Source organism: Acanthochromis polyacanthus, chromosome 16 (genome assembly GCF_021347895.1).
Source record: "Acanthochromis polyacanthus isolate Apoly-LR-REF ecotype Palm Island chromosome 16, KAUST_Apoly_ChrSc, whole genome shotgun sequence".
Lineage (NCBI taxonomy): Eukaryota > Metazoa > Chordata > Actinopteri > Pomacentridae > Acanthochromis > Acanthochromis polyacanthus.
This window is the reverse complement of record NC_067128.1, coordinates 11,491,653-11,517,536: the sequence shown is the minus strand read 5'-3', so window position 1 is coordinate 11,517,536 and position 25,884 is coordinate 11,491,653. Positions and strand designations below refer to the sequence as shown.

At 39.2% G+C, this 25,884-nt stretch overlaps 1 protein-coding gene across 6 annotated transcripts; it reads left to right on the top strand.

The window, feature by feature from the left end:
* On the top strand, positions 1–21,498 carry LOC110970373 (inverted formin-2-like). 6 transcript variants are annotated; one of them, XR_007947471.1, is made up of 25 exons: positions 2–283; positions 2,938–3,078; positions 3,189–3,450; positions 7,801–7,916; positions 9,249–9,408; positions 10,169–10,202; positions 10,283–10,424; positions 11,280–11,412; positions 11,675–12,208; positions 12,310–12,440; positions 12,560–12,621; positions 12,879–12,981; positions 13,328–13,413; positions 13,943–14,043; positions 14,399–14,469; positions 15,911–16,018; positions 16,095–16,165; positions 16,593–16,713; positions 16,860–17,024; positions 17,584–17,671; positions 18,726–18,848; positions 18,931–19,296; positions 19,834–19,896; positions 20,157–20,358; positions 21,221–21,498. XR_007947471.1 is itself a non-coding variant. In XM_051960633.1 (24 exons), the coding sequence occupies exons 2-23, from the start codon at positions 2,950–2,952 to the stop codon at positions 19,893–19,895; spliced, it is 3,168 nt and encodes a 1,055-aa protein (XP_051816593.1). In that variant the 5' UTR covers positions 2–191; positions 2,938–2,949; the 3' UTR covers position 19,896; positions 20,157–21,188. The 6 variants fall into 6 exon arrangements, 5 of the variants coding, with proteins under 5 accessions (XP_051816595.1, XP_051816593.1, XP_022076332.2 ...); XM_051960633.1 differs by lacking the exon at positions 21,221–21,498 and having other exon boundaries at positions 2–191; positions 20,157–21,188; XM_022220640.2 differs by lacking the exon at positions 21,221–21,498 and having other exon boundaries at positions 20,157–21,188.
* The last annotated feature ends 4,386 nt before the right edge of the window (positions 21,499–25,884 follow it).

Genomic DNA, 25,884 nt, shown 5'->3' with positions numbered 1-25,884 from the left:
CCCGCCCACCAGACGGACGTGTTAGAGGACTACCCCAGAGGTTCACCGCAGGCACGAACCAGTTCCCTGCTTCCAGTGACTTGCTGCTGCCGCTGCAGTAAAACTTTCCTCCAGACTTCATCCACGTTCCTGGAAGAAGTTTTTTTTAACCGGAGAGCAACAGAGCCTCCGGCCGCCCTCCTGGCTCCTCGGTAAGGGTACAAATGAGCCGCTACCCCGCTGGTTCCGACCAGTTCATTTCTTTATCCGACAAGAAATACAAAGCTGAGTGAAGAACAAAAAGGTAAGACTTTGTGTTTTTTGAACAGCTGGAAGGTTTAGTCGAGTTTTATGTGTGTAAAGCATCAGCCCCGCAGTGCTACTGTAGCTGCCGAACATCGTTTGAAAAACAGTGATTTTAAAATGTCTTTGCTCGTCGGCATAAACAGGCTCCTGTTCTTAACTCAGCGAAGCACCAGCTGAATCCTTCTGTTTCACATAGTCACTCGGCATGACTCAGGTCTGTCAGAAATTCTTATTTTGACATCGAAATGCCTGTTTTCTTGTTGCATTAATGGTCTGATTTTCTTAAATACACTAACTTGTCAGTTACTTCATCAACATCAAATAATTGGCCAGTGAAATTAAAAGTATTTTCCTAAATGTTTAATCTGCCGAATTCACTAGAACACTGTGTTTTTATCACAGTTGTTAAAGCAGCCTTCCACTCTGTGTGTTTTTGCTGCAGTAAACAGAGACACTAAATTCAGTGAGTTTTAAAGGGAGTCTGGGTGGCGCTGAACTGGGCGCGGTTGCAGCCCTGAGGGTGTGTCAGTGGCTGAGGAAATGTCACATTTTTAATGCTTCCAGGCAGATATTGGGAAACACTACTTCAGTTTCTGGTGGATTTAACTCAAACCTCAACAAAGTCCATGTTTACTTATTGAGTGATTTAACTAGTGGTTGCTTTAAAAAAAAATCTCATTATATTTAGTCCATTTTTGTCTTTGTTGTTGAAATTTTTACATAATACTGCTACACAATGAAGGAATGGATAATATTTCAGATGATTCTTTACTATAAACACAAACAGAGTTTTTAGGCATTTGTAATTATTTAAGCATCATTCCATCACCATGTCAGATCACACTGTCATCTGCTGTTTGTTTCAGTGTAAACACAAAGATTGACAAAAAAGCTTCATTTTTTTTCTGCAGACAATTTGCGGATAGATTTCTTTTTTCACTAATTATCTCTGTTTTTATCTCACATCAGCTCTATAATTATTCTTCATACACTATCTCATAGTTTTGGGCATTGCTTTGTCTGCATGCTGAAAGTTACGTCATACTGTCTAAAGGATATACACAGTAGATCTTATAATCTTATCTCAATAAGACTTTTATTTTAAAAAAATGCTTCTTTTATTATTTTTCTTAATTACAAATATTTAGCTATCACTTATCTTACGTGCTTCTTTAGTGGGATTTGATGTAAAAGTCAGATAAAATAAAAGGTGAGTTTTTGCAGTTTTGCTCCCATTACTTCAGTTTATTTGTAATTTAACTGCATATGCATACAGCATATTCTGTATATATAGACAGAATTCAAATGAAAACTTTTGTAGGATTCACAAACATGTGAAACTTCACAGAAATATTTTTTTTTAGGTTTGTTTGTTGCCTTTACTCAAACAGCGTGAAGTGATTGCGCCGGAAACTCTGCTTCACGTCATCTAGTATGAAGGAATCTCCCCACCCATCAGCCTTTCATCACACCTGAGAGATGCAGCACTGAAATTCCTCACTTCTACATTTTCCAACAGAAACACACTTCCTGTTTGATCACACCCATACCCCTTGCAAATTTTAACTAAAAATTACTTTCAAATGTAAATAAAAGCTGAGAAGTTATTTTTTCCACAATGATGCCACTTGTTCATCATCTTATAATCTTCTGGGAAACACCTGTGTCATTTCCAATTAAAAAAGAAACTTGTTGGTTGAATAAAAGTAACTTTAAGTCAAAATTTTGGGCTTGACTGTATTTCCTGTCATTTCCTCCTCCTGACTAAACTCAAATCACTGCTGTTTTAAAATGCTGATGATGTTACTGATGGTGTCAAACATGGTCACTGTGATCTGATCTCAGATCAGCACCAGCTTTGAGTCTAAAATAAAGCAGAAGCAAACAGACTGAAGGATAGATAAATACCAACAAACTGAAGCTGGAGCAGAGTTTAGCTTTCTGGACTCGACACAAAGACTCATTCATATTGTGGAATACCACAAACCACACACACACTAAACATACCACACAATGTGCAACAGTCACAGGACTGCAGTGACTCAACACGAAAACACTGAACATTTAGTGACAATTGCTTTGTCATTGCATCTGCTGCAGCAGATTTAGTCTGCTGTTTAAAACAGGATGTGATACATATTTCTTAATAATCCTCACTTTTTACACCATCTGCACTTCAGTTGAAAGCAAGAAACATTCAGAGAATCAGAAAGCGAAAAATTAGGTTGTGAAATTGAACTGTCAGTGAACAGAAGGACAAAAGCTCCTGCGTTACATGAAAACCACCAAAAAAAACATTAAACAAATGTTAATGGTTCTGCTCTTTGTATTTATGTATAAAGTGCAATTTATTTAATTTACACACAGGTTTAATTTTCACCCCATTTGGACTAAAACTGTGACTGGACTGAAATAATATAAACTATTGAACCCACCACAGCTGAAATCATTAGTTGTTGGACAGAAAAATAATAAAGTAATTTATGCACAAGGACCAAACCTGTTCTGAGAATGTCTCCTGTGACAATAAACTTAATCTTTTGTGGGTTTGGACTGCTGTGAGACAAAACAACACGTCTCCTTTGACTTGGTTTTAACCCCTCACAGCCGAAAGAAAATTAAAAAAAAAACTTTGATCTTGTCTCTCTGCAGATTCCTGTCATCATGGCAGCCAAAACTAAATGGGAGACTGTAAAGGAACGCATGACAGCTGCCACCTCTGCAGACCCAGATGCCACACTGGAGGCGAATCTGGAGAATGCAGACCCTGAGCTCTGCATCCGACTGCTGCAGGTATGACTGCTGGGAGCTGCAGCAGATTACAACCGGAAATTTTGGGAAGAAGGTGCCAACAGCTCTGAATTTTTTGATCACATAATAACTAAAGGCCTCCTTTCCTTTAGGTTCCCACGGTGGTAAACTACTCCGGTTTGCGGCGGCGCTTGGAGGCCAGCGATCAGTCCTGGATGGTGCAGTTCCTGGAGCTGCATGGTCTGGACCTGCTGATGGAGGCGCTGGAGCGTCTGTCGGGTCGCGGTTGCGCTCGCATCGCCGACACTCTGCTGCAGCTGACCTGCGTCTCCTGCGTCCGAGCCGTCATGAACTCATCTGCGGGACTACACTTCATCATGGACAACGAGGGCTACGTCAGGACCCTGACCTATGGTAGGTGGATGGACTGTAGACAGAGATACATGAAGGAATCGCTGGATCCCAGCAGATGTTGACACGGAACATCAGGATATTTACGAAGGCCTGGAGTTTTGCTCTGATGCTTCTAACAGTTAATACTTTTTATAGTTCTGATCGTCATGCTTCAGTTCAGCTCTGTGTCTTTAAGACCTCCTTCCTATGAGGCTACGCTGTCCTGATTGCTTCAAGAATCTTTGGAGGAAACCAAACAACAGTGGCCAGATTCAAATGAGTCGTGCTGACTTTGCACTCTTCACCTCCATTGTAGAGATTCAGGGGAATAGCTGACGTGTTTGGTTAAATATATCCATGATTAGGTCAGACAGCAACTATCCCTGGATGAAGGTCCCTAATGCAGTTAGCAGAATGTCTCTTCCTTTCGGGAACAGGCTCCAGGTTGCAATGATTCATGTGAATAACAGTTTTTTCTGGAAAGCTGCTGGGAGTTTGTGCTTTTTCTGTAGCTATACACTGTTTAGTGTAACTTCTTATTTCCCTGAATCTCTGCATTAGAGGTGGCTGAACAGCAGGCTGAAATAAACTAGAACTGTCCTTGAAGGCAGATTTCAGAAATCCTGAATGTCCAGTCTTCAGTATCGGTTATTCTTTTTTAACTTAAAACAAAGATTTTCTTGGTGGAATTAGCTCCTGATTTGCCGTAAAACTTTATTTTATATTAAATTATATCAGAAAAAAAGTGACTTTGCTGCTTTTTGTCCATTTAAACTGCACCTTTGCAGTTATCACTCCCTAACCTTATTAAGAAGTCGACTCCTATGGCTTATTTTACTAGTGGACACACAATTCTGAGGAGACAATGGCTTTTGATGTAGACGTGGTCTGATGTAGAGCGCTGTACAAAAGTATGTAGAAATCTTTTTCTTTTACATATTTGTCACACTTAAAGTTTCAGATAATCAAACAAATTTTAAAGACAAAGATTACCCAAGAAGACACAAAATGCAGTTTTTAGATGATAATTTTGTTTTTTGAAATAAAAATGCTGTCCAGCCCATCTTGTCCTGTGTGAAAAATCAATTGCCCACTTGGCTACGAATCCACCAAATGACCAAATTCATTTGACAATTGGGCTCAGTTTTTTCCAACCACACCCATGTGAATCTAAGCAGCAGTAAATAGAACCTGTCTGTATTGTGAAGTAACTAAAGCGTCTCCATAAGCAGCACAGGATGCAACATTCTAAAGAGATTCATGAACAGATGTGAAACAAAGTCAGTGGCATTTTTCAGTCTGGAGGATTATGGAGACATTGCTGAGGCTCTGGGACTCCAGAGAACCACAGTGAGAGGCATTATCCAAAAATGGAGAAAACATGGAACAGTGGTGAACCTCCCCAGGAGTGGAAGGGCCGGCCTACCAACATTTCTCCAAGAACGTGTCGAGATCTCATCCAGGAGTCAAAAAAGAACCCAGACAAACATCAAAAGATCTGCAGGCCTCACTGGCCTCAGTTTTGTTCCGTCTACATGATCCTACAATAAGGAAGACACTGGGAGAAAATGGCATCCATTGGAGAGCTGCAAGGTGTAAACCGCTACTGACCAAAAATAATATAAAGGTTCATCTGGCATTTCCAAAAGAATATCTGGATGAGCCCCACGATGTTGGGGATAATATCCTGTGAACTGATGAGTTAAAGGTGAAACTTATATCTGGCATAAAGCTAGCAGTTGATTCCACAAGAAGAACATGATAAAAACAGTGAAACATGATGGTAGTAGTGTGACAGTGTAGAGCTGCTTTGCTTCCACAGGACCTGGAAAGCTTGTTATAATTGATGGATCCATGAATTCTACTCTCTATTAGAAAATCATCCTGGAGATGACCCACCCATCAGTCAGTGAACTAAAGCTCAAGTACAAATTGGTTATGCAGCAAGACAAAGACCCAAAATACTCAAGCAAATCCACCTCTGAGTGGTTGAAAAAGAATAAAATTAAGGTTTTGGAGTGGCCAAGTCAAAGTCTGCACTTCAGTAAAATCCAATTGAGATGCTGAGGCAAGTCCTGAGCAGTTCATGCTCAAAAACCATCTAATGTGACCGAATTCAAACTATTCTGCAGAGCGGTGTGTGTCATAATTCCTCTATGGCGATGTAAAAGACTGATCACATGCTGTAGCAAACATTTAACTGCAGCTGTTGCCGCCATGAGACCAACCACTTATTACTGTAGGTTTAGGGGGGAAATTACTTTTTCACAGGGGTGATATAGGTTTTGAATTAATCTTCAACAAACTCTAATTTTAAAAATGTGTTTGTGTTTTATATCTGTGTATAGTCTTCAATGTTAGTTTGAGGATCTGGAATATTTAAGTGTGATAAATATGCAAAAATATAAGATTTCTGTTGGGGGATAAATTCTTTTGCACAGCATTGTAGGTGGGGAAAAATACGGGCGAATTGTCTTTGACTTTTTTGTCTTTACATTCTCGCTCTGTGAACTGAAACATCAGATCTGCAGCCTTGATGAACATTTGAGGAAAATGCAGCCCTGCAACATTTTCTTCTTTGACAGTCACACACTGTTCTTTCTCCTCCATTGTTATGTTTTGTTTGTGTGCGTGATCTTTACTTAACCTTTACTACTCTTAACTTTATTTAACAATTTCTGGTACAGTGTGTCACTCTTGCTGGCAGTTTCTGTGTCATTTTTTCATGTTGTATTTTGGGAATTTGCACTGATGACCGCACATTTCACCATGTTTGTCTCATGCTGGTAGAGGCTGCATGAAGAGGCTTTTGACTGAAAGGAGTTCTGTTTGCTACCCTGTCTCTGCTACAGTACAACAGTTTGGCAATGCTCCCAGTTCAATTGCATATATATAGTGCCAATTCACAATATGTCAAGTCATAGCACAAAAGTTCAAAAGAAACTTTGAGATTGAGGATCCAGATACCAACACTACAACAGTTAATTGTCATCAGAAGTTGACCTCGGTTTGCTCATCTGTGATTTCTGCACTTCTGCTTTTTTCCCCCTGCTTTCACAGCATCAGCTACTTGCTGACACTCGCTCTCAGGCAATCCAAAGCTGGTTTATTCCAAACTTTTGTAAACTTTTCTGCATCTTTCAGTGAGATATTGCTCTGAACCTCTGCACTTCCAACTTGCTCACATGACCTGCCATACATGAGAAAATACACTCAGCACTGCATAAGCACTTGATTAGGGACAGCACACTAACACTGGGTCAGCCTGCCTTTGCTCTCACTTGTTGATGAGATGCTGGAAACCTTCCTCGGAGAATCTGCAGGTTTGTCAGCTGCAATTCAAGCTCCCATTCTACCAGATCCCAAAGTGTTCTCCTGGATCCAGATCTGCTGACTGAAGAAGTCACATACATGGCGCTTCCTGGAAGCAGCCATTAGCAGATGGTAAACTGTGGACATACAGGGATGCACATTGTCAGCAGCTGCACTTTGACAGATTCTTGCTTTCAGACTAGAATTGTTGGTATTAAGGGTCCCAAAGTGTTTAATCAACTTTTCCCTCATTAGCAGCCACAGCCTAGACAAAGGCAGGTTGGCTCCATGCATTCATACTGTTGTTTCTTAATCCGGACTCTGTCAGCAGCAGTTGGTGTTTCAATCCCTGGTCAGTTCTTTTGAACATCTCGATAGAATCCTGGACAGATGTCTGAACGAAGTCAGCTGAATCTTTAAAATGCAAATGACTAGAAGTTCTACGCGGAGCTCCCTCTTAATGCCTGAGCTCCACACACTCCCTGAATAAGAGTCAACAGACCTCATGAAGGAAACTCTTTTCCACCACCTGTATCCATAGTCTTGATCTCTCATCTACAAAGAACCCATGGCCAGGTAAGAAGAGGAAATTGAATAAACTGTTGAAGTAAGTGCTTTGTTTTGTACTCCTTCACCTTGGCATGCTGGTACCATCACAGTAGAACCACAGTGTGCAGCAAACAGAGGAGCAATCGTCATCAAACTGGACTCTCACTCCAGCTGTCAAGTCTGCCTTTTGGTCCTGTCCATGAATATCAGAAACGGAGTTGTGGTCCAACATCAACAGGAGACACTATCTGTTTTTCCCTCTCTTCTTCCTTCTACCCAACATTGTTCTCTTGTGACTCTACTTTTTCTTCAGCTCCTCATGTGAATTATTATCAGCATGTAAGTCCTTATAGGTTTAATTTTGATGAAATGCTTGTTTAGAGCCACACTGTTTGTTAGAGAGCGCCTGCTACACAACTGAAGCTGTCCAGTTGTGAGTGGGTTGCTTGTGGTTCTCCTTCATGTGCAGCTTGTCCTCCTGACATCCCCCCTTCATGTGTGTCTCCTCAGCTCTGGACACGTCCAACGTCATGGTGAAGATGCAGGTGTTTGAGCTGCTGGCAGCTCTCACTCTGTTTGACCCTCAGGGACACCTTCTAGTGCTGGATGCCCTCGAAAACTACAAGGTACCAGCTTCTACTTTATTGACCCTTCATCCTCTTTTACCAACATGTTTCATTCTGTGCTCCTTTAATTACATTATTAGTGTATCATATTTAAAATTATGTTTTTTTTCTTTAAGTGAAATACATCAGTCTTCTCATCAATATGACAGTGACATTAAATCTAGTCATCATAAAATGTACACTAATAATCTTCTTCCTCCTGTTAGTTTTGCCATTGTTATTTATACAAAATATAAGTTTTACTGTGATTTTTCACTATTAGACATAATCACATTTAGTGTGTGGAGGAAAATGTTGCCCACCACAAAAAACAAAACCAACAAACAAATAAAAAACACCTTATGAATTGTTTCTTCACGCACATGTTACTGATTTATATGCAATTTGCAACTGCACCTGGTAACAAAAATCATAGGCAAACAGTTTTTGTTTTATGAAATTTGTTCACATTTGTATATGTTTTTGGATTCTCCAAATCAGTTTTGCTGCAAATCTTACACTAGGTTTGCTCAACAAAGTGTTCAGATGTACTTCATTATAATGTTATTCATTGCGGTCTGCACACCCAGGAGAAATCTTAATGACGTTTCACAGTTTTTAAAATATATTTTTCTGCCTGCTCCCGGTTGTTGTACTATCTAGTGAAGATGAACATACAAATATTAAAAAGACTGAATATCTAACAAAGATCTGAAACATCAGTGTGACACATCTCAGTTCAAAGTGGTGACCGCGATGCAGCAGATAGATCCGAACTGTGAGGAAAAGCTGTTCATCCTGAGTTCTGAAGCTTTGTTTTCGTTCAATTTTCTGTGAGCGTGTAACATCAGCAGATAACACTCAGAACAAACACCTCAGATCGGTTTCTGATAATGGGTGTGTTTTGACCATTGACTTTGCTCACTCGTGTTGTAACGTGCTCTGGAACCAGTGCAGAGGCAGGATGCCATACAATCCTTCATAGTCGTCATGCTTGCTTGAACTAACATAGCTGTCGATCCCAAACAATAACGGTGTCTGTCCTCTCGTAAGCTGAGCAGAGAAGGCATGATTCAACAAATCCTTTCAAACACAAAAATCCTGTGGTGTTTTCTGACTGCAGTTCACTGGAAAAACATCCATACCTTTTAGAAATATTTTCATCATTAATCCTCCTTCATTATTTGGCCTTGTGTTGTCTTTTGGAAAACAATAGTTTAAAAAGGTCTTATTGTCACTTTGAAGTGTAAAGTAATCTTAAGAAAATAAAAAAACCAAACTTGTCTTTTCTTACCTTTAGAATTGAAAGATGAACGCTTCTTGAGCGACTTAGTTTCCTTTGTTTGTGTCCAGAGTCTGAAGAAGCAGCAGTATCGCTTCAGCGTGATCATGAACGAGCTTCACGGCACCAATAACATTCCATACATGGTGACACTGATGAGCATGGTCAATGTACTCGTGTTTGGACAAGAGGACCTGAGGAAGAGGGACCGACTGCGACAGGAGTTCATTGGTATGACAAATCGGTCCATACAACACTAATTATACCAAAATGATTGACTAGAGTAGTGACAGTAACAGTGGTGTCACCATCATTCACAGAAATCAAACAAAAAGCAACAGCTGCAGTAATACTTGTAATGAGTAACACATAGTGATTCTAGTGACAGCAGTACTACTAGTATGAATAATGAGAGAATACCTTCATTAACACTTACATGACAAACTTTATCAATGAAAATTACTGCAGTTAAAGCTAACTAATATGAAAATGTGAAAATTGAAAGGTGTTTTATTTATTCATTAGCCAATTACAGATGTATCAGTTTTGGTATGTACATCCAAAAATAAATGACAAGCTACAGAAATGTCAAAGATATGTTTTATTAGCATTTTATTTGCCAGAGACTAGTTGCAGATTAATTTTTTGCACTGTTGAAATTCTGTACTGTCCTAATTTGCACATTTGTTCAAAACTACAAAATTTAGGTAAATATTTACCAAGGGTTTTATACAGAAACTCTATATTAGCAAACATGCCATTATTGGTAAATACTATATTAATCCTGTGGACTAATAAATTATGTTGGAATATTGTAAATGGTTGCAGGATATGGCTGTTCTTAGATGGTTATTTGGTGGTTGCTGATGTTGGTAAAATTGTGTGAAATTTTGGGATGCCTGTTCTGTTGCTGTGGAAACAGTGGAATCGAAATTAAATTAAAGATCTGGATCAGGATGAGATGTTCTCACTGTGGAACATGTTGTTTCAGGCCTGCAGCTGCTGGATCTGCTGCCCAGACTGAGGTACTGATTTTATTTTTACATCAATAATCAATAATCATTCAGTTTCCATCACTTGGCGACATTTCTATCTCGGTCTCCAGGGAGACGGAGAATGACGACCTGAACATCCAGTGTGATGTGTTTGAGGACTTTCTGACAATGGATGAGGAAGAGATGGAGCGGCTGTACGGAGGCGTCGACATGAGCAGCCACCAGCAGGTCTTCACCTCACTCTTCACTAAGGTACCTCCTCCTCCACCTGTGAGATGTTTTTATTTACCCCAAATGTCCTCACCTTATTCTTCATCACATTAAAACCACTCAGTTACATCTAAAGATAAACTCTCGATATACTGCTGGAGCACCTTCACCTCATACATTATCACTTTTCACTTCAGTTCCTGCGCTTGGAGCCCAACATCTTCACTCACTGCATTTTTAACTTCACCTTCAACATCAGCACCTCCACCTTCACAATATATATTTTTTTCCAATCCCAACATCTTTGCCCTTCTTTTTATCTAATCCTTAAACATCTTAATGTGACAATGTAATCTTGCAAAATCTTCACATTCAGCTCCAACATCTTCTTTGTAACAATTACACCCCAAACACCACATTCAAAACCTCCATCTATCTACACACAGGTGCACCTCCCTTTTCACCAAAGTACCTGCCACTTATCTCCACCCTTAACACTTCCACCTTCACCTAGTCTTCAGCCTGCTTGGTAACACTCATCCGCACCACATTCAGTCTCATCATCTTCTCTTTGCTCTTCTCCCATGTTATCACCTCCACAGTTCCATCTGTGTGACATTCATCTCTATCAATTACCTTCCTCACCTTTCCACTGACTCAATAACATCTCCACAATGAGTACTTTTGCCTCCATCTTTAACATCATGACCTTCTGCACCTCCATGTTAAATGTCCAGCCTTAACACAGTCCAAAAAACGCCTTCACTTTAAAACAATTCACCCAAACATTTATCTCCATCGACCCCATCTCATTCTTTATGTCCCTCTTTTTTGTATTGCTTGAATGACAGGAAAGACTTTTCTTCTGTCTTCTTACCTGTCCTTCTGTCTCTTCAGGTGTCCAGTAGTCCGTCCTCAGTCCAGCTACTTTCCATACTTCAGGCCTTGTTGTTGGTAGATCCAAACAGAGCTCAGGTCTGGCTTGCTCTGGAGCTGCTGACTGACAAAGTCACCCTGCTGTCGCAGGAATGTAAGTCTGGAGTAAGACTTTAGCAGTCGAAAAATCATCAGGATGTTATCTTCAGAGTGCAGGTCTTCCTCTGGGACCCACATCAGATGAAATTCACATTGTACTCTGTCTGACTGACTCGGCTGGGGTCATTTCTGTAAATCTAATTTAGTTCTTTGCAGAAGGTTCCTCTCTTTCTCGCCATGTCTTTTCATATTCCAGTTTCTAACTGGGACCAGTGCTTTAAAGGTGAATTTAACTGGTGTGTTTGACTGTCTTGTAGCTGAATTGGATTCTGTCGACTGTCTTCTGGAAAGGCTGCTCCCCCAGAAATCACTCTCAGCCAATCACAGGGTCCGAACTGTCGACAGAGCGGTCCAGACTCAACTACCAGACAGTCCTACTGGCCAATCAGACGCACTTATCAAAGATGTTTTGACAAGTTCATCAACACCAGCTCCCATTGCCGCACCTGATGCCCCACCTCCTCCACCTCCTCCTCCACCTCCATTACCTGGTGTAGGAGCACCTCCACCCCCACCTCCTCCTCCACCTCCTCCCTTACCAGCTATAGGAGCTCCTCCACCTCCTCCTCCCTTGCCTGGTGTAGGAGCTCCTCCACCTCCTCCTCCACCTCCTCCTGGGATGGGCGTTCCTCCCCCTCCCCCTCCTCCAGGCGACATCATCGTAGCCCAGGCAATTCGAGGTCTGGGCCGGTCATTTTACAGTACCGCTCCACCCACAAGCACCGCCCCCTGCCCCACACTCCGAATGAAGAAACTCAACTGGCAGAAACTGCCATCCAGAGCAGTGATAGGTCAGTGATTAGAGGAATTCTGTTCTGTGTTGGGTTGGTCCAGTAGTCTGGTCTGATATGGATCAGAGTTGGTTTATGTCCATCTGTCTGTCCGTCTGCAGCTCATCAGTCCTTGTGGAAGTCCATGTCTTCAGACTCGGTGGAACCCGATTACTGCAGCATCGAGCAGCTCTTCAGTCTTCCTCCTACAGAGACCAAGACCAGAACCAAAGCCAAGACAGAGTCCAAAGAGGTGCTACAGTTTTTACACTCACCCTTCATCTTTCAGTCAGTCCGTTCGGTGTTGAAAACAAAGGGACATATTGTCAAGAATGGGCGAGTCCAGTTAGTGTTTTGTCTCTTTGTCCACAGATTTCCTTTATCGATGCCAAGAAAAGCCTCAACCTGAACATCTTCCTCAAGCAGTTCAAATGGTGAACCTTCCAGCTAGTAGAAACACACCTCTGCAGTGACATCACATTCAGTCCTAAGACTGAGTTGTTTTACCTGTTTTTTAGCTTTCTCTGGCCTGTCCAGTGTCAACTCATCTGTTTTATGTCTTACCTGTCCAGATGGTGTGACTTCTGTCTAACCTGTCTTGCACCTGCCCTTTAAGCATCTTACTTTAATTTCTTCCATCCCACCTGTTACATTTCCTGTCCTTCACCTGTCCCGTGTGTTTCTTCTGCAGTTCCCATGAGGATTTTGTGTCTCTGATCCAGAGAGGAGACAGGTCCAAGTTTGACGTGGAAGTCCTAAAACAGCTGATCAAACTGCTTCCAGAAAAGCATGAGGTCAGAGCTGTGGTCACCTGCCCTATACCAGTCCTCGTTCTCTGTCTCTTCTTCATACTGACTGACTTCAACTTGCCCCGCTTTTTCTTGTCCCAAGTCAAGTGTTAATTTTTCAGTCTGAGCTGTCCTTCATCAGCATCACATGTCCCGCATCTGTCCCACATGTCATTCACATATCGTCCTACCTGTCCTTCTCTGGTTATATTAACTAGTTCTTTTGTCCCTGCTCCACTTGTCCTCTACGTGTCTTACCTGTTCTCTGTTTGTCCTGTCTGTTTCATTTCTGTCTTATCCGTCCAACAGCAGAATTACCTCTCCTTTACCCGTCTCACTTGTCCATCCTCAGGTAGAGAACCTGAAGTCTCACCAGGCAGAAAGGGACAAGTTGGCATCAGTGGATCAGTTTTACCTGCAGCTCCTCGGCGTCCCCAGGTGGGAGGATAAAAGATGCATCTGAGACTTAGACACTCCTGCTGGCTACAAATTAGGGGTTAACCAGTCTGTTTTTTTTTCTGGAGTTGATAGGAATTACTGATAATCAAAGAAATTGATTGATATTCTGAGCCAATATTTATCAGCAGTTAAAATAAAAATCTTGGTAGCAGAATTTAGAATAACAGAAACTCCAATACAAAACTTTGCTATAATGAATTTACTTCTGTTTTACATGTTTAATTACAAGAGAACTTTTAACATATTATTCTGTGCTGATTGGCTCTATCTGGTGACATGTAAACAATCAGATGGTGCTGTGGGCAGGATACTGCTTGAACCCACAGAGCAATATCTGCACCTTCAATGTAGTTACTTAATTTGGGAATCTGTTAAAAAAAATAACATTACTGATTATTGTAAAAATACTGAATATTGTATATAGTAATCAGTCAGCCCTAGTATAGATACGCTTATTTACTGCTCATCAAAGGTATATTCACTCATACTGTGTGTGTGTATCCTGTAGTTACTCTCTGAGGATCGAGTGTATGTTGCTGTGTGAGGAGAGCAGATGTGTGTTGGAGACGCTGAAGCCCAAAGCGGAACTGCTGGACCGAGCCTGCCAGAGTCTGTATACCCAATAAATACACTAAGTACACACGTAATACATGCAGAGTACATACTTAACTCTGGGAACGCAGCTCTGCTGCTGAAAGTGGAGATGTACATTAAAAGAAATAATTCATACTTACTCATAATGCCAAAATGTGGCACAAAGAGAGCATCGCTTGTATATAAACCACAGAATGTGTAAGAATTGAGAGTTCCCATCTTGTTCTGTAACATCATTTACAACCACAGTTTGTGCTGTGCCCATAACGAATTACATTTTGAACAAGTTCAGTTTGAGTTTGAGCTACACATGGATAGAAACAAAAGGTCTCTTTGGTTCTCTTTGTGGTTAACCGTCTTCTGTGTTCAGGTGTGAGGGAGAGCACTCGACTGCCCAGCTTCTGTAAACTCATCCTGAGTGTGGGAAACTTTCTGAACTATGTGAGGATCTTTTATTTTCTCTTCATTTTAGATTCAAATTACTTTATGATTTCCTTAACCGATAATCAATCACAAAAACAATCAACAGCTGTGACTGGACATGAACAACATCAGACCTAATGTGTTGGACACATTGATCAATTCAAAGTGTGAAACAGTTTTCATTTATCAGACAAGTGTACTGAAGATTAGCTTTCGTTAAGTTGGTGTGATGTGCATTTCATTTATCCATATCCAGAGCAACACAACCAACGAAGCAGCTCTTCTGCTTAACACCATCATGGTTTCTAGTGTGCATGTATCTGTGTGCACAGGTTGTAGTTTCTATAGAAGTACATGAAAGCCCTCTATTTTAACTTTGCACCCATTGTAGTCTGTATACATGTAACTATAAATTGAATTATAGAGTCCTGCATGTATTGAACATTAACAACTGCAGCTACAGTTTTTCTACACTGTCTGACAGTTTCCTGCCTCGTTTAACTGTTCAACATGCTAATTTAGCATTAGCATGAACCTGTGTTGAACACTGGAGCTCCTCCTTCACTGCCCACACTCCACCGGTGTTAAACATCAGTAACTCATCTCATTACACATCAAGAGGCCACCTGGTCCTACCGTGAACACTATCCTCCAGATAGTTACACACACATCCCTCATCTTCTCAATTACTGTGTAATATATTTTTAATCAAATAAATTAAGCGCATTTAAAAAAAATCAAAGTAGAATGTTGCTTAATTTAAAGACATTTAATGGATCGTAATGTAAAATTCCAAACCTCTTAATTTGTTTTAAACCAAAGTCAATATGAAAAGGGTAAAAATGTAAGTTTCAAGTCCCAGATGAATTACTAGTTCGTTTCTGAGGTGTATTAAAAGTTTATTTTTCTGACTGTGTTACACTCAAAATGATCCTGCGAGTGTAAATATATTTTAATCGAGATCAGTAAGCATCACTCAGTGCTTTTAAATTTCTGGTTAACTTGCTTTTTGTGTTTTGTTATTTTTAAATCACTGGTCGCTGTTTGCTAAACTGCACCAGACAGCCATGAAGTTGATGTCAGGCCTTTTAGGGGTTTTAAAATAATGAGAGAACTCTGCTGTGAATGTGGTACATTATACATAAACAGACTGAAGTCCTTAGCCTTGTGCTAAATCCGGCATATTTACTGCAACCCTGTGTAAACTATTATGAGATTGTATGTTCATTAATATGCTCTGTCCAAATCAATAAATAAACAGCTAATTGTTCACATCTCTAGTGCAGATGTGTCTAATTTTGCTTATTAGCAAACAAAGCAGAAACAAGCAGTTAAAGCTCACAGTGGATCTTCTGTTTGTAGAATGTAAGAAACCTCCAGACAAACTGATTTAACCTGATGTGATGTCATCAGTGACAATGTGGCGCCTTGTCATGTGATGTGTGGTTTTGTGTGTCAGGGCACTCACACGGGGAACGCAGAGGGTTTTAAGATCAGCACTCTGCTCAAACTGACTGAAACTAAAGCCAACAAGTCCAGAATCACCCTGCTACACCACATCCTGCAGGTACGCACTGGAAACATCTCACACTGGTCACACTGAGAGACCGTAAGTCAGCTGTTGTTGTTTGTGTGATCTCCAGGAGGTGGAGGAGAACCATCCTGACCTGCTGAACCTGCCTGATGACCTGGAGGTCTGTGAGAAGGCTGCTGGGTAAATGAATCAAACTCTGGAAAACATTAAAAACATATGCAATAATAAAGTCAGCACAGTTCCTACTGATTTTCCGTCAGACTTGAATAGTGGGCTCAATATAATCATGAAAGATGCATGTTATTTTTTATGTGGTATCTCCAGTTTTTGAAAAGTCTTAAAATGCATTGTAGGAAAAAAGTGTGTATCCAGTAAATATTGTTTCTGACATTCTTTAAGAACTGTCAGAGTGCTTATAACCTCTCAGACCTTCAGAAATTCTGTTATATTATCACAAATCTTTGTTTACTGAACGATATAATCATTGTTAACAAACAGCTCAGCCAGCAGCTCATTCATTCATCAAAATTCTTTAAGTCACCCCGTCCAAAAACAGTTGTCAAAATATTTCAGTGTAAACATTTCAGCCATTTATGTTTTCCTGCAGGGCGAATGTGGAGTCCATTCAGTCTGAAGCAAAGTCTCTGACCAAACAGCTGAAAAACGCAGAGAAGAAAGTTTCATCTTCATCTGAGGATATGAAGGAGCAGTACTTGTCTGCTTTACAGGTGATACACTGCAGACTGCAGGACGTTTTACTAACTTGCTATTGATTTTTAATCTAACAAACACATCAGATTTTTAGACTTTTTAAGGAATGAGCCTGCTTTTAGAGGTGTGTTCACGTCTTCCTCTGCTTCTTCTGTGCTGTCAGGAGAGCCTGCAGGCCTGTGAGCAGCTGCAGCAGCTGTTGTCGTCGGTGGAGGACAAGAGGATGGATCTATCCGTCTACCTGTGTGAGGACAGCAGCAGCTTTTCCCTCGATGAACTGTTCAGGACCATCAAGACCTTCAGAGGCCTGTTCCTCCGAGCCATCAAGGTCCACAGCCACTCACAGGGCAGCATGACGGGCAACAAATAAGAACACACTGAAGTCACCTGTATGTGTAGTATAAGATTTCCTTGTGAAATCGTGTATAAAGTTAGACTTGGTGACTTATTTGTTTGCACATGAACAAATACAGTTCTTCTAAATTATGTACACTCAGAAAACCACATTCAGACTTTTGTGTCAAGACACTCACATCTATAATAACTTAGTGACAACAGCTTGTGCAAGGTGACACAAATGGAACTAAATTAGATAAAAATAATAGGATAGAAACAGTTTTATGACATATAAAATAAGAGTAACATTGTGCTCATATCCCCCTTAATAGATGTGATTCAAATTCACGATTAAAGCTGCTTGTCGGTGTCATTACTTCAAACATCAGAAACAAAGAAACACAGTTCAGTCACGTGAAGCTGAGACTTTGGAGGATTTTTTAGTCATGTCGGCATTTACCTCGGTGTCATATTTTGCAATTTTAAAAGTCCTGGATTGTGTTTGGTAACAAAAACAAAATACTTATGATCTGATCCTTTCTGTCAATCAGGAGAATGAAAGTCGTAGAGAGCAGGAGAAAAAGAGGAAGAAACGGGAGGAGGAGAAGAAACTCAAAGGAGACACCACCAACAAGATCAGTGAGTCAAACGCTGGTTCCACCTTAAATGAAGTCTGGAGGAGTGCAGGTCATGTTACTCTGAGGAAGACATCATTAGGCTCACGAGGGGAGATCATAACATTCTGAAGAGTATACGTGTTAAAAGATGAGACAGACGCTAAAGACAGCTGAATATCTCTGCTACAGGAATCTCCACTAACAGCATCTTAGCAACAAAAATGTCGAGAACAAAAATCTCAACAACAAATTTCAATTTCAAAAATCTCAATAAATATTTCTGCATCAGATATTTTCATAACACTCTGAAGAACACTCTCTAAAGCAAATATTTGTGCAACAAAATGTCCACAACTAAAAAACTCAACAAAAATATCACCAAAAAAATTCCTGTCAGAATTGTTCACCACAAATATCTCAGCAACAATCATTTCAACAGCAAAATTCTTAATATCTTAACAACAAATTGCAGCAACAAAATTCAAAATAACAGTTTCTAAACCAAATATATCTGCAACAGATATTTTATTAACAGTTTTGTCAGCAACAAAAAAAAACAAATATCTTAACCAAAAAATATCTCACAACCACAAAGGTCCTCTTAAAAAATCATATCCCGGCAACGATCAAACAAAACAACAAAATTGTTTGCATATATTTCAGTAACAAAGTATCTCTGCAACAAATACTTCAACACCCAAAATCGTAATAACAATCTCTAAAACAAAAATCCTGACAAAAGAAATCTCAACAACAAATATCGTAGCAACAAAAATCTTGGTGACAAACGTTTCATCAACAGTGTCTACAACAAATATCTCGGCAACAATGCTGTCACAAGAAAAGTTTTAATAAATATCTTAAGAACAAATTGCAGCAACAAAATACTAACCAACAATCTATAAAACAAAATGTCTCTGCAACAAATATCTCATCAACAGTTATCGCAGCTACAAAAAAACTCAACAAATATCTTATCTAGGCAACCAATATTTCCACTATAAACATCACAGCAACAAAAATCACAGTTACAAATATCTCAACATGTGGATGTTAAAGACGTCTTTGTCCACCAGTCAGGAAGGATGTGTCCAATCAGGAAGAAGGCTGCATCATCGACAACCTGCTGGCTGAGATCAGAAAAGGCTACAACCTGAAGAAGACCAGGCCGAGAGCTGAGAGGGGCAGCAGGGTCCACGGTGAGGACTGTGGACGACTTAGGTGTAGTTCTGACCTTTAAGTCCTCTCAGTGCATCGGTCTGACTGTGTTGTTGTTGTCAGATCATCCCGTCGTCAAACAGAAGTCGCTGGGCGTGGACGAGCCGGATTCTTCTGCATCCAGCCAATCAGAGAAGCCCCCCGACCACCCAGAGACGGTCCAGATTCCCACAGAAAAGCCAAAACAACTAAACCAAACCAACACAACGTCAGCTGAACCCCGCAGAAACCCCTCAGTCTCTGGTTCTGCAGGAGAGAAAGAAATCCAGCTCAGTCCAGAGGATGATTCAAAACAACTAACCAGGAACCAGGAGTCAGAGTTTGAGGAGTTCACCTTATTAGAATCCAGAACAATGAAACACAATGATGATGATGATGATGATTCTGGTCCAAACAAACTGTCCAGCACGTCCAGGAACAGCTCAGCAGGTAGAGTAGCATCTGAACTGGAGCAGACTGAGGTGAAACATAGACTGTAATGAATCGGTGTTTGTTTGTAGACTTTAGGACACACACATGAAAGTTTCTTGGTTTAGCTGGTTGAGTTTTTGAGGCACATGTTGCCCACATTTAAGTCTTGTGTCAGTTTTAAGCTTGTATCCAGCTGTATCATTTCTTTGCTCCACAGCTTTATCACTTTTATGCCAGTCTGGACAGGAATGAGCTTCCTGTTGGTTTTTAACATGCGTTGTTATTTTTATGTAAATGGCTGAGTTTGTTTGATTTTTCCACAACTGTATAGACTGTTCATGTTCAACTTTTTCATGTTAAGTTTCTATGCTGTGCAGATGTTTCCTCAACATGAACTGTATCCAGAGCTTTTGTACCAGGCCTGAACTTTATTGTTTCTTGTAACGAGCTCCAGTGCAAGTTCAAACTGTAGGAGCAGGTAAAACGTGACTGATGTGTTGATGATGTACTTTCTGCCTACAAACCAACCAATCAGAACATCTCTTTAATCTCCAGGAGCCGGTGTTCAAATTGGAGCCAAACTGTCTAAAACGAAGAAAGGATGTATTTTACATTGAGGTGAGTGCATATAGTAAAATTCCAAACCATCCAGAGCTGCAACTTATTTTACAAACTAACCAGAGATGAAGGAACGCAGAATTATTAATAATAATATTCATACATTTTATTGATAGAGCACTGTCAAAAGCAAATCTACAAAGTGCTTTAAGCATCTCTGGGCTCTGGTAAATAGAATCAGTAACACAAATACAGAAATAAAATGAAACAAACCCCTCAACAACTTCATGCTGATCTTGTTTCTTCTTCTGTGGTTCCAGATGAGCAGTGATGAGTGGTTTCCATGACAACGTGGCTGAATGTCAAGACAAGAAAGTTAAAAGTGGTAAAACATGAACTGACCACAGATGTTAAATAAAGAAGATATTTTTTCTGTCAAACGATAACAAGTAAAGAAGTCCGTCGGAGTCTGGCAAAGCAACTGATTGGCTGTAAATGACATCAGCCTACCTGAGCAGACAGGTGAGGTGGGCGGAGCCTTAGTTTCTCATTAAATGATTTTCTGTGTTTTAGGTTGAAAACAACAAATTTATGAGTTTTGTGCAACATGTTCTGATTTTTTTTATGAAATATCTCAGTTGTGTGTCCCGATGAAGCTGCCGATTTTGGTATTTTAATCTGGTCCTTCTGATCAGATCTGTGGATTTATGTCAGGTTTCATTTGTGTTTTATCTTTGAACAGACATGAAAATGAACCTGCAGCTGTTCTGATGATCAGTCATTAATTCTAGCTGTCTTGTGAGGATTCCCTGCATCTTATTCAGCAGCAAGTTGATAGTTTATTGGTTTTTAAAAAGCGTTTTAAGATGTCAGCTTTAGACAACTACTCTAAAGCATTTTTCTCACAAACCCTTTATCACCAGTTTCAGGTCTTAGGAGTTAAACACAAAGTTGGGTTTGCACTTTTTCACAGATGTAACAGAAAACAGATGGTGTCAGTGTAAAAATGAGACGATCAAGCAGTTTCAGTTGGTCAATGGGCAGAAATCTGTTTCTCACGTTTACTGAGCACAAAATGATCTGACAGCAGGATTCATTTCCTGAAAGGCTCCTCCTCAGATGTAGATTCACTGTTTGTTGGGTTTTTAAAAGATTTTCAAACATTTCAGATATTTTGGAGCTGTTCAGCGGTTTTGAGTGTTTTCTGGTCAGACCTTGTTTTTTATCAGACGGAGGATTTTTCACTTTTTATTCGATTGTTCTGGATTTGCACATAAGATGGAAAATGTCACTTCAGAAAGTTACTGACTTGTACTGTTTACTGGAAAATAAATGTTACAGCTTTTTCACCATTTTGTGCTTCACCTACATTTTCAACCCACAGCATCTATTCCCACAGCCCTCCATGATAGAAACTATCCGTACAGGTTAGAGATTTTTATTATATTTTCCATAATAGCAGTCAAGCCGTTGCTGTTTAACTGTGGAGCATCTGAGAGATTCAGACTTTCCCTGTGTGACCGCTGGTCCGTGTGTCTTCAGCAGGATTTCAAATATCTAATAAGTGACTAATGTTTACTCTACTTTGCTTTGTCTTACAGTCAAACAAACACACAAATGAACAGATTAAATTAATTTTAGATGCCACCTCATAGAATGAGAACCAACTAGGAAAACCAATCAGATATTTAATCAATTATGCTGTGATTTTCATGATTCATCATTTTAATTATTTTTTTTTAGCAAAAATTGAAAACATTTTCTGTGTCTAATTTATCAGAAGTGAGGATTTGGTGCTTTGTCTTGATAATCTGAATGCCTCTGAGCTTTGCACTGTGGGAAAGGACATATTCAATATCTTATCAGTCACGAATGATAAAATATTCATGTAAGCTTTATGCTAATTGTGTTGTTTCCCAGAATCCCCTGAACTGAAACCTGGTTCTTATCAGAGTTTAGACTAGAAACAACAATGCAGCGCACAGAGCAGCTGGAAAATAGTTCACTGAGAATGAAGTTGGAGGTGAAATTACCAATAAAAACTGTTACAATCACATTTAAAATGATTATTAATGTCAAGAGTATGAAGCAGAACAACGTATTGGCTTTCTTTATTTTGAGTATGAAAAAAACTGATCAAAATCTCAGAATTTAAACAACCTGAGAGGCTACAATCATCAAGTATTTTCCTTTTCTAACCCTTTACCCCCAGAGAACTGCAGTACTTTTACTGCACTTTATCTTCACATTAAACGCATGTAATAATTACCATCTGTAATATAATGCTGTTGTGTTCTGTTGATCTACACAGTAACAAAAGCGATTAACCACAACATTAAATTAACTGACAAACAGACTCTTATTCTTAAATAAAAGCACTTACAGGTGACTACATTTTTCACAGTTTCGTTTTCACTAATGGAGAAGACTTACTGGCATGTTAATTTTTTTTTTTTTCCCCCCCACTGGTACAAGTTGCATTTCCACAGTTAAAGCTAAATTACCAACATCTTTAATTATAATTATCAGTAAGACCTTTCTTCACTTGTAAAAATACCAGTTATACCAATTAATTAATATTTACATGTTGAAAGAGGATTGTTGTAAATATAACATCTCATTTTTGATATCAGCAACTGCATTTCTGATTCGTCCAACACACCATTCTGTGTGTTTCAGGTCGCTCTAATTAGTATTTTAATTCTGGATATGTGCCAGTTAAAATATCTGCAAGGACATTTTAACTAGTGGAAATTTGATATCTAAATTTAATGTCTGACTAGCAGTAAAATGAAGTGGATCTCATAAATATAATTGTCACAATGACCTTTTTTACTACCGTTGCAGTTGCACGTCATATCTGGGATTACATTCTTACTAGTTGCTGTTTCACATGTTAATAATTTAATTTGGACTGAAGTTTAGATCTTTAGAATTCCACTAATGATATCTATGATGTCAGATTAATTTGTAGGTGACAGCAATAATTGACATTCTGACCTGTGAAAACTCAGTTGTAATTGATTAAAACTGCAACTAGTCAAAACACATTATAGATGTCTCTACTTGGAATTATGACATGTCAAAACTGAATATTTGTTAATAAGTCTGGATGAAAGTCAATGGCAGACGCTGAGCAGCTCTAGTTACATTTAAGATGTGGACATTTTCACTTGTCACTAGCTGCATATTTGTTTAATCAGAGTTGCTCCTTTTTAAAATGACATCATTGATATGTTGCCATGGAATTCCAAAAAAATCAGAAAGCAACTGTGGACATGTACAGTTGCTTAAGAACTACGCACTGTCTAAGTGTGCTCTGATTAGGGACTCTGGTCTGGACTGACAAACCTTTAAACTGCTGCTGGAGGCTTCAGGTTTGGTGGCATCATGTCAGTTGAGGGTCCTCACAGAGATACAAGTGCAGCATATGTGTGTGTGTATAAGCGGTCCTAATGAGTGCTTGTGTGTAATTGTCTGTAATCAGTTAATGTGATTAAACAGCAGCTTCTTCACTGAGGTGCACAGAGCTGTAGCGCCTCCCACAGGACACAGCTGGAACATCAGTGGTAAGAAATGAACAGACAAATCCTCCAGTGAGAATATTTCATAATTATTTTTATTTTGGCGCTACACCAAACACTTTATGAACATTTAAATATTCGTGTACTATCTTATGTCTTACCACATGCTCCTGCTGTGAATCCACAGCGAATGTTAATGTTGAGCAAACCTGTAGTATTATACACTCAACAAAAATATAAACGCAACACTTTTGTTTTTGCTCCCATTTTTTATGAGATGAACTCAAAGATCTAAAACTTTTTCCACATACACAACATCACCATTTCTCTCAAATATTGTTCACAAATCTGTCTGAATCTGTGATAGTGAGCACTTCTCCTTTGCTGAGATAATCCATCCCACCTCACAGGTGTGTCATATCAAGATGCTGATTAGACACCATGATTAGTGCACAGGTGTGCCTTAGACTGCCCACAAAAAAGGCCACTCTGAAATGTGCAGTTTTACCACACAGCACAATGCCACAGATGTGGCATGATTTGACGGAGCGTGTTAAAAATAATTAGATAAATGTACACAATTTTCATTAATATTTCAGGGTCCTAGCTAATATTGTGATGTTCTAACATTAGAAGTTAAATTAGTCAGATAAATGTGCATAAATAGGACAATTAAAGTGCTTTAACTTTCATATTTGCATCAGTCAGATAAATTAATATACTATGTATTATTGTTGAGTCTTATCTTAATATTTAAATTAGTCTGATAAATTTACATAATTAACAATAATGTTAATCCCTAATCTCAATATTTTAATTAGTTAGGCAATTTTGCACAGTAATGGTGTTTTATCCTGAATATTCTGTTAGAAAAAAATCCGTAATATTGTTGGGTCTTATCTTAAGAGTTCAATTAGTCAGATAATTTTGTATAATTAATAATATTGCAACCTTGTATTTATTTTTGTTGGAAAGTTTGTCATTATATTAATATTACTGGGATTTATTTTGTTCTTATTTATATAATATTGTTGAACTGACTTTAATATTTAAATTCGTCAGATAATTTTGCAAAGTTAATAATATGGTAGGCTAATAACCTAAATATTTAAATTTGATAACCAGTTTTGTGTTATAAATAATATTAACCTTAAGATTTAACACAGTGAGGTACATTTGCGTTTTTCTATATTAGAAAATAAATGAAGTAAACTATGTGTAACATTATTGCTCATTGTGTTTGTGCTGCAGCTAGAAAGCAGCTCCTCTCAAACATAAATATAATGGTATTGACATTTTTTTTAATCATATCCAGTCATATGAATGACATCATCACTACCATGATGCTCTCAGCCTCCTCGTGTCAACACCGTGGTGACGTCAACCCAAACCGGAGCCTTCCGTTATGAAGCCACGAACCGGCGAGTCACGTGACCGAGGCAGAATTTACGAACCGTGATTATTAGTAAATATTGATCACGGTATCGATGAAGATGTTTGCGATTGATGTTGAACCTGCAGCTGAACATCCGTCAAACCAACGACACTCTGCCCGGAAACCATCCCGCCTTCACAATAAGAGCACCGGTCAGTATCCTGAACCTGAGAGCAGAATGTGAACGAGCAGCTGCTGTTTTACACAAGTGTGAACTCACTTACGTGACTTTTGCGTTATTTATTTTCAATATTTTATTGGTCTGAAGCAAACAAACGTGCCAGAGGCTGCAAGGCGTCAAATTCACCGTTACTTGTGCAGACAAGATGAAGAGAAGCCACACATTCAGATCCATAAAACCACCACAAACCTGAGAAACAATTGGATGTTAATTCTTTCTGGCAATTGAACATGCAGACCAAAGATTTCAAACTTGTTTTTTTGCAGTAAAACGATACATCAACATATTTTACTTTAAAGACGCTTTTTTTGGGATGGTGAATCTGATATAAAAAAATTAAAAACTGTTAAATATTCAGCTCTTACTTGAAGATGTCATTGTTACAACTGAGCTCTATCTTGGACAAAGAAGGTGAAACCACATGAGTTATAACTAAAGACACATGTTTGCATTACGGAACTTATGAGGAAATTAGTCTGCAAGGAGAGACTGAATGGATGACCACCAGCAGCTTTTATAGGTGACCAGGTCAGTTGAATCTCCACAATATCCCAAGTGTTCAGACCTAACAGTGCTTTTATGTGCCATTTTCATATGTTTTTTTTGTTGTTGTTGTTGTAAAATTACAAATGGAAGAAACACATGCTCTCCTATAATTTGAAGTTGTTCAGGGTCTGAAAGTAGCTGGCCGAGTTTATTTGAACTGCTTATACATCTACTTAACAAAATGACCAAATGTTTTATGTATTACAATCATGCTACAAGCTCCAGTGAACAGCAGAAGGCCAGGAATGATTTCCAGGTTGTATTTGAAGATTAGTTCATTAGTACCGCTCACTGAAAGCTTCATTATTAGTAAAAATGTTTCTTTGTATGGCACATTTCAAAGGGCAGATATCAGTAAAACC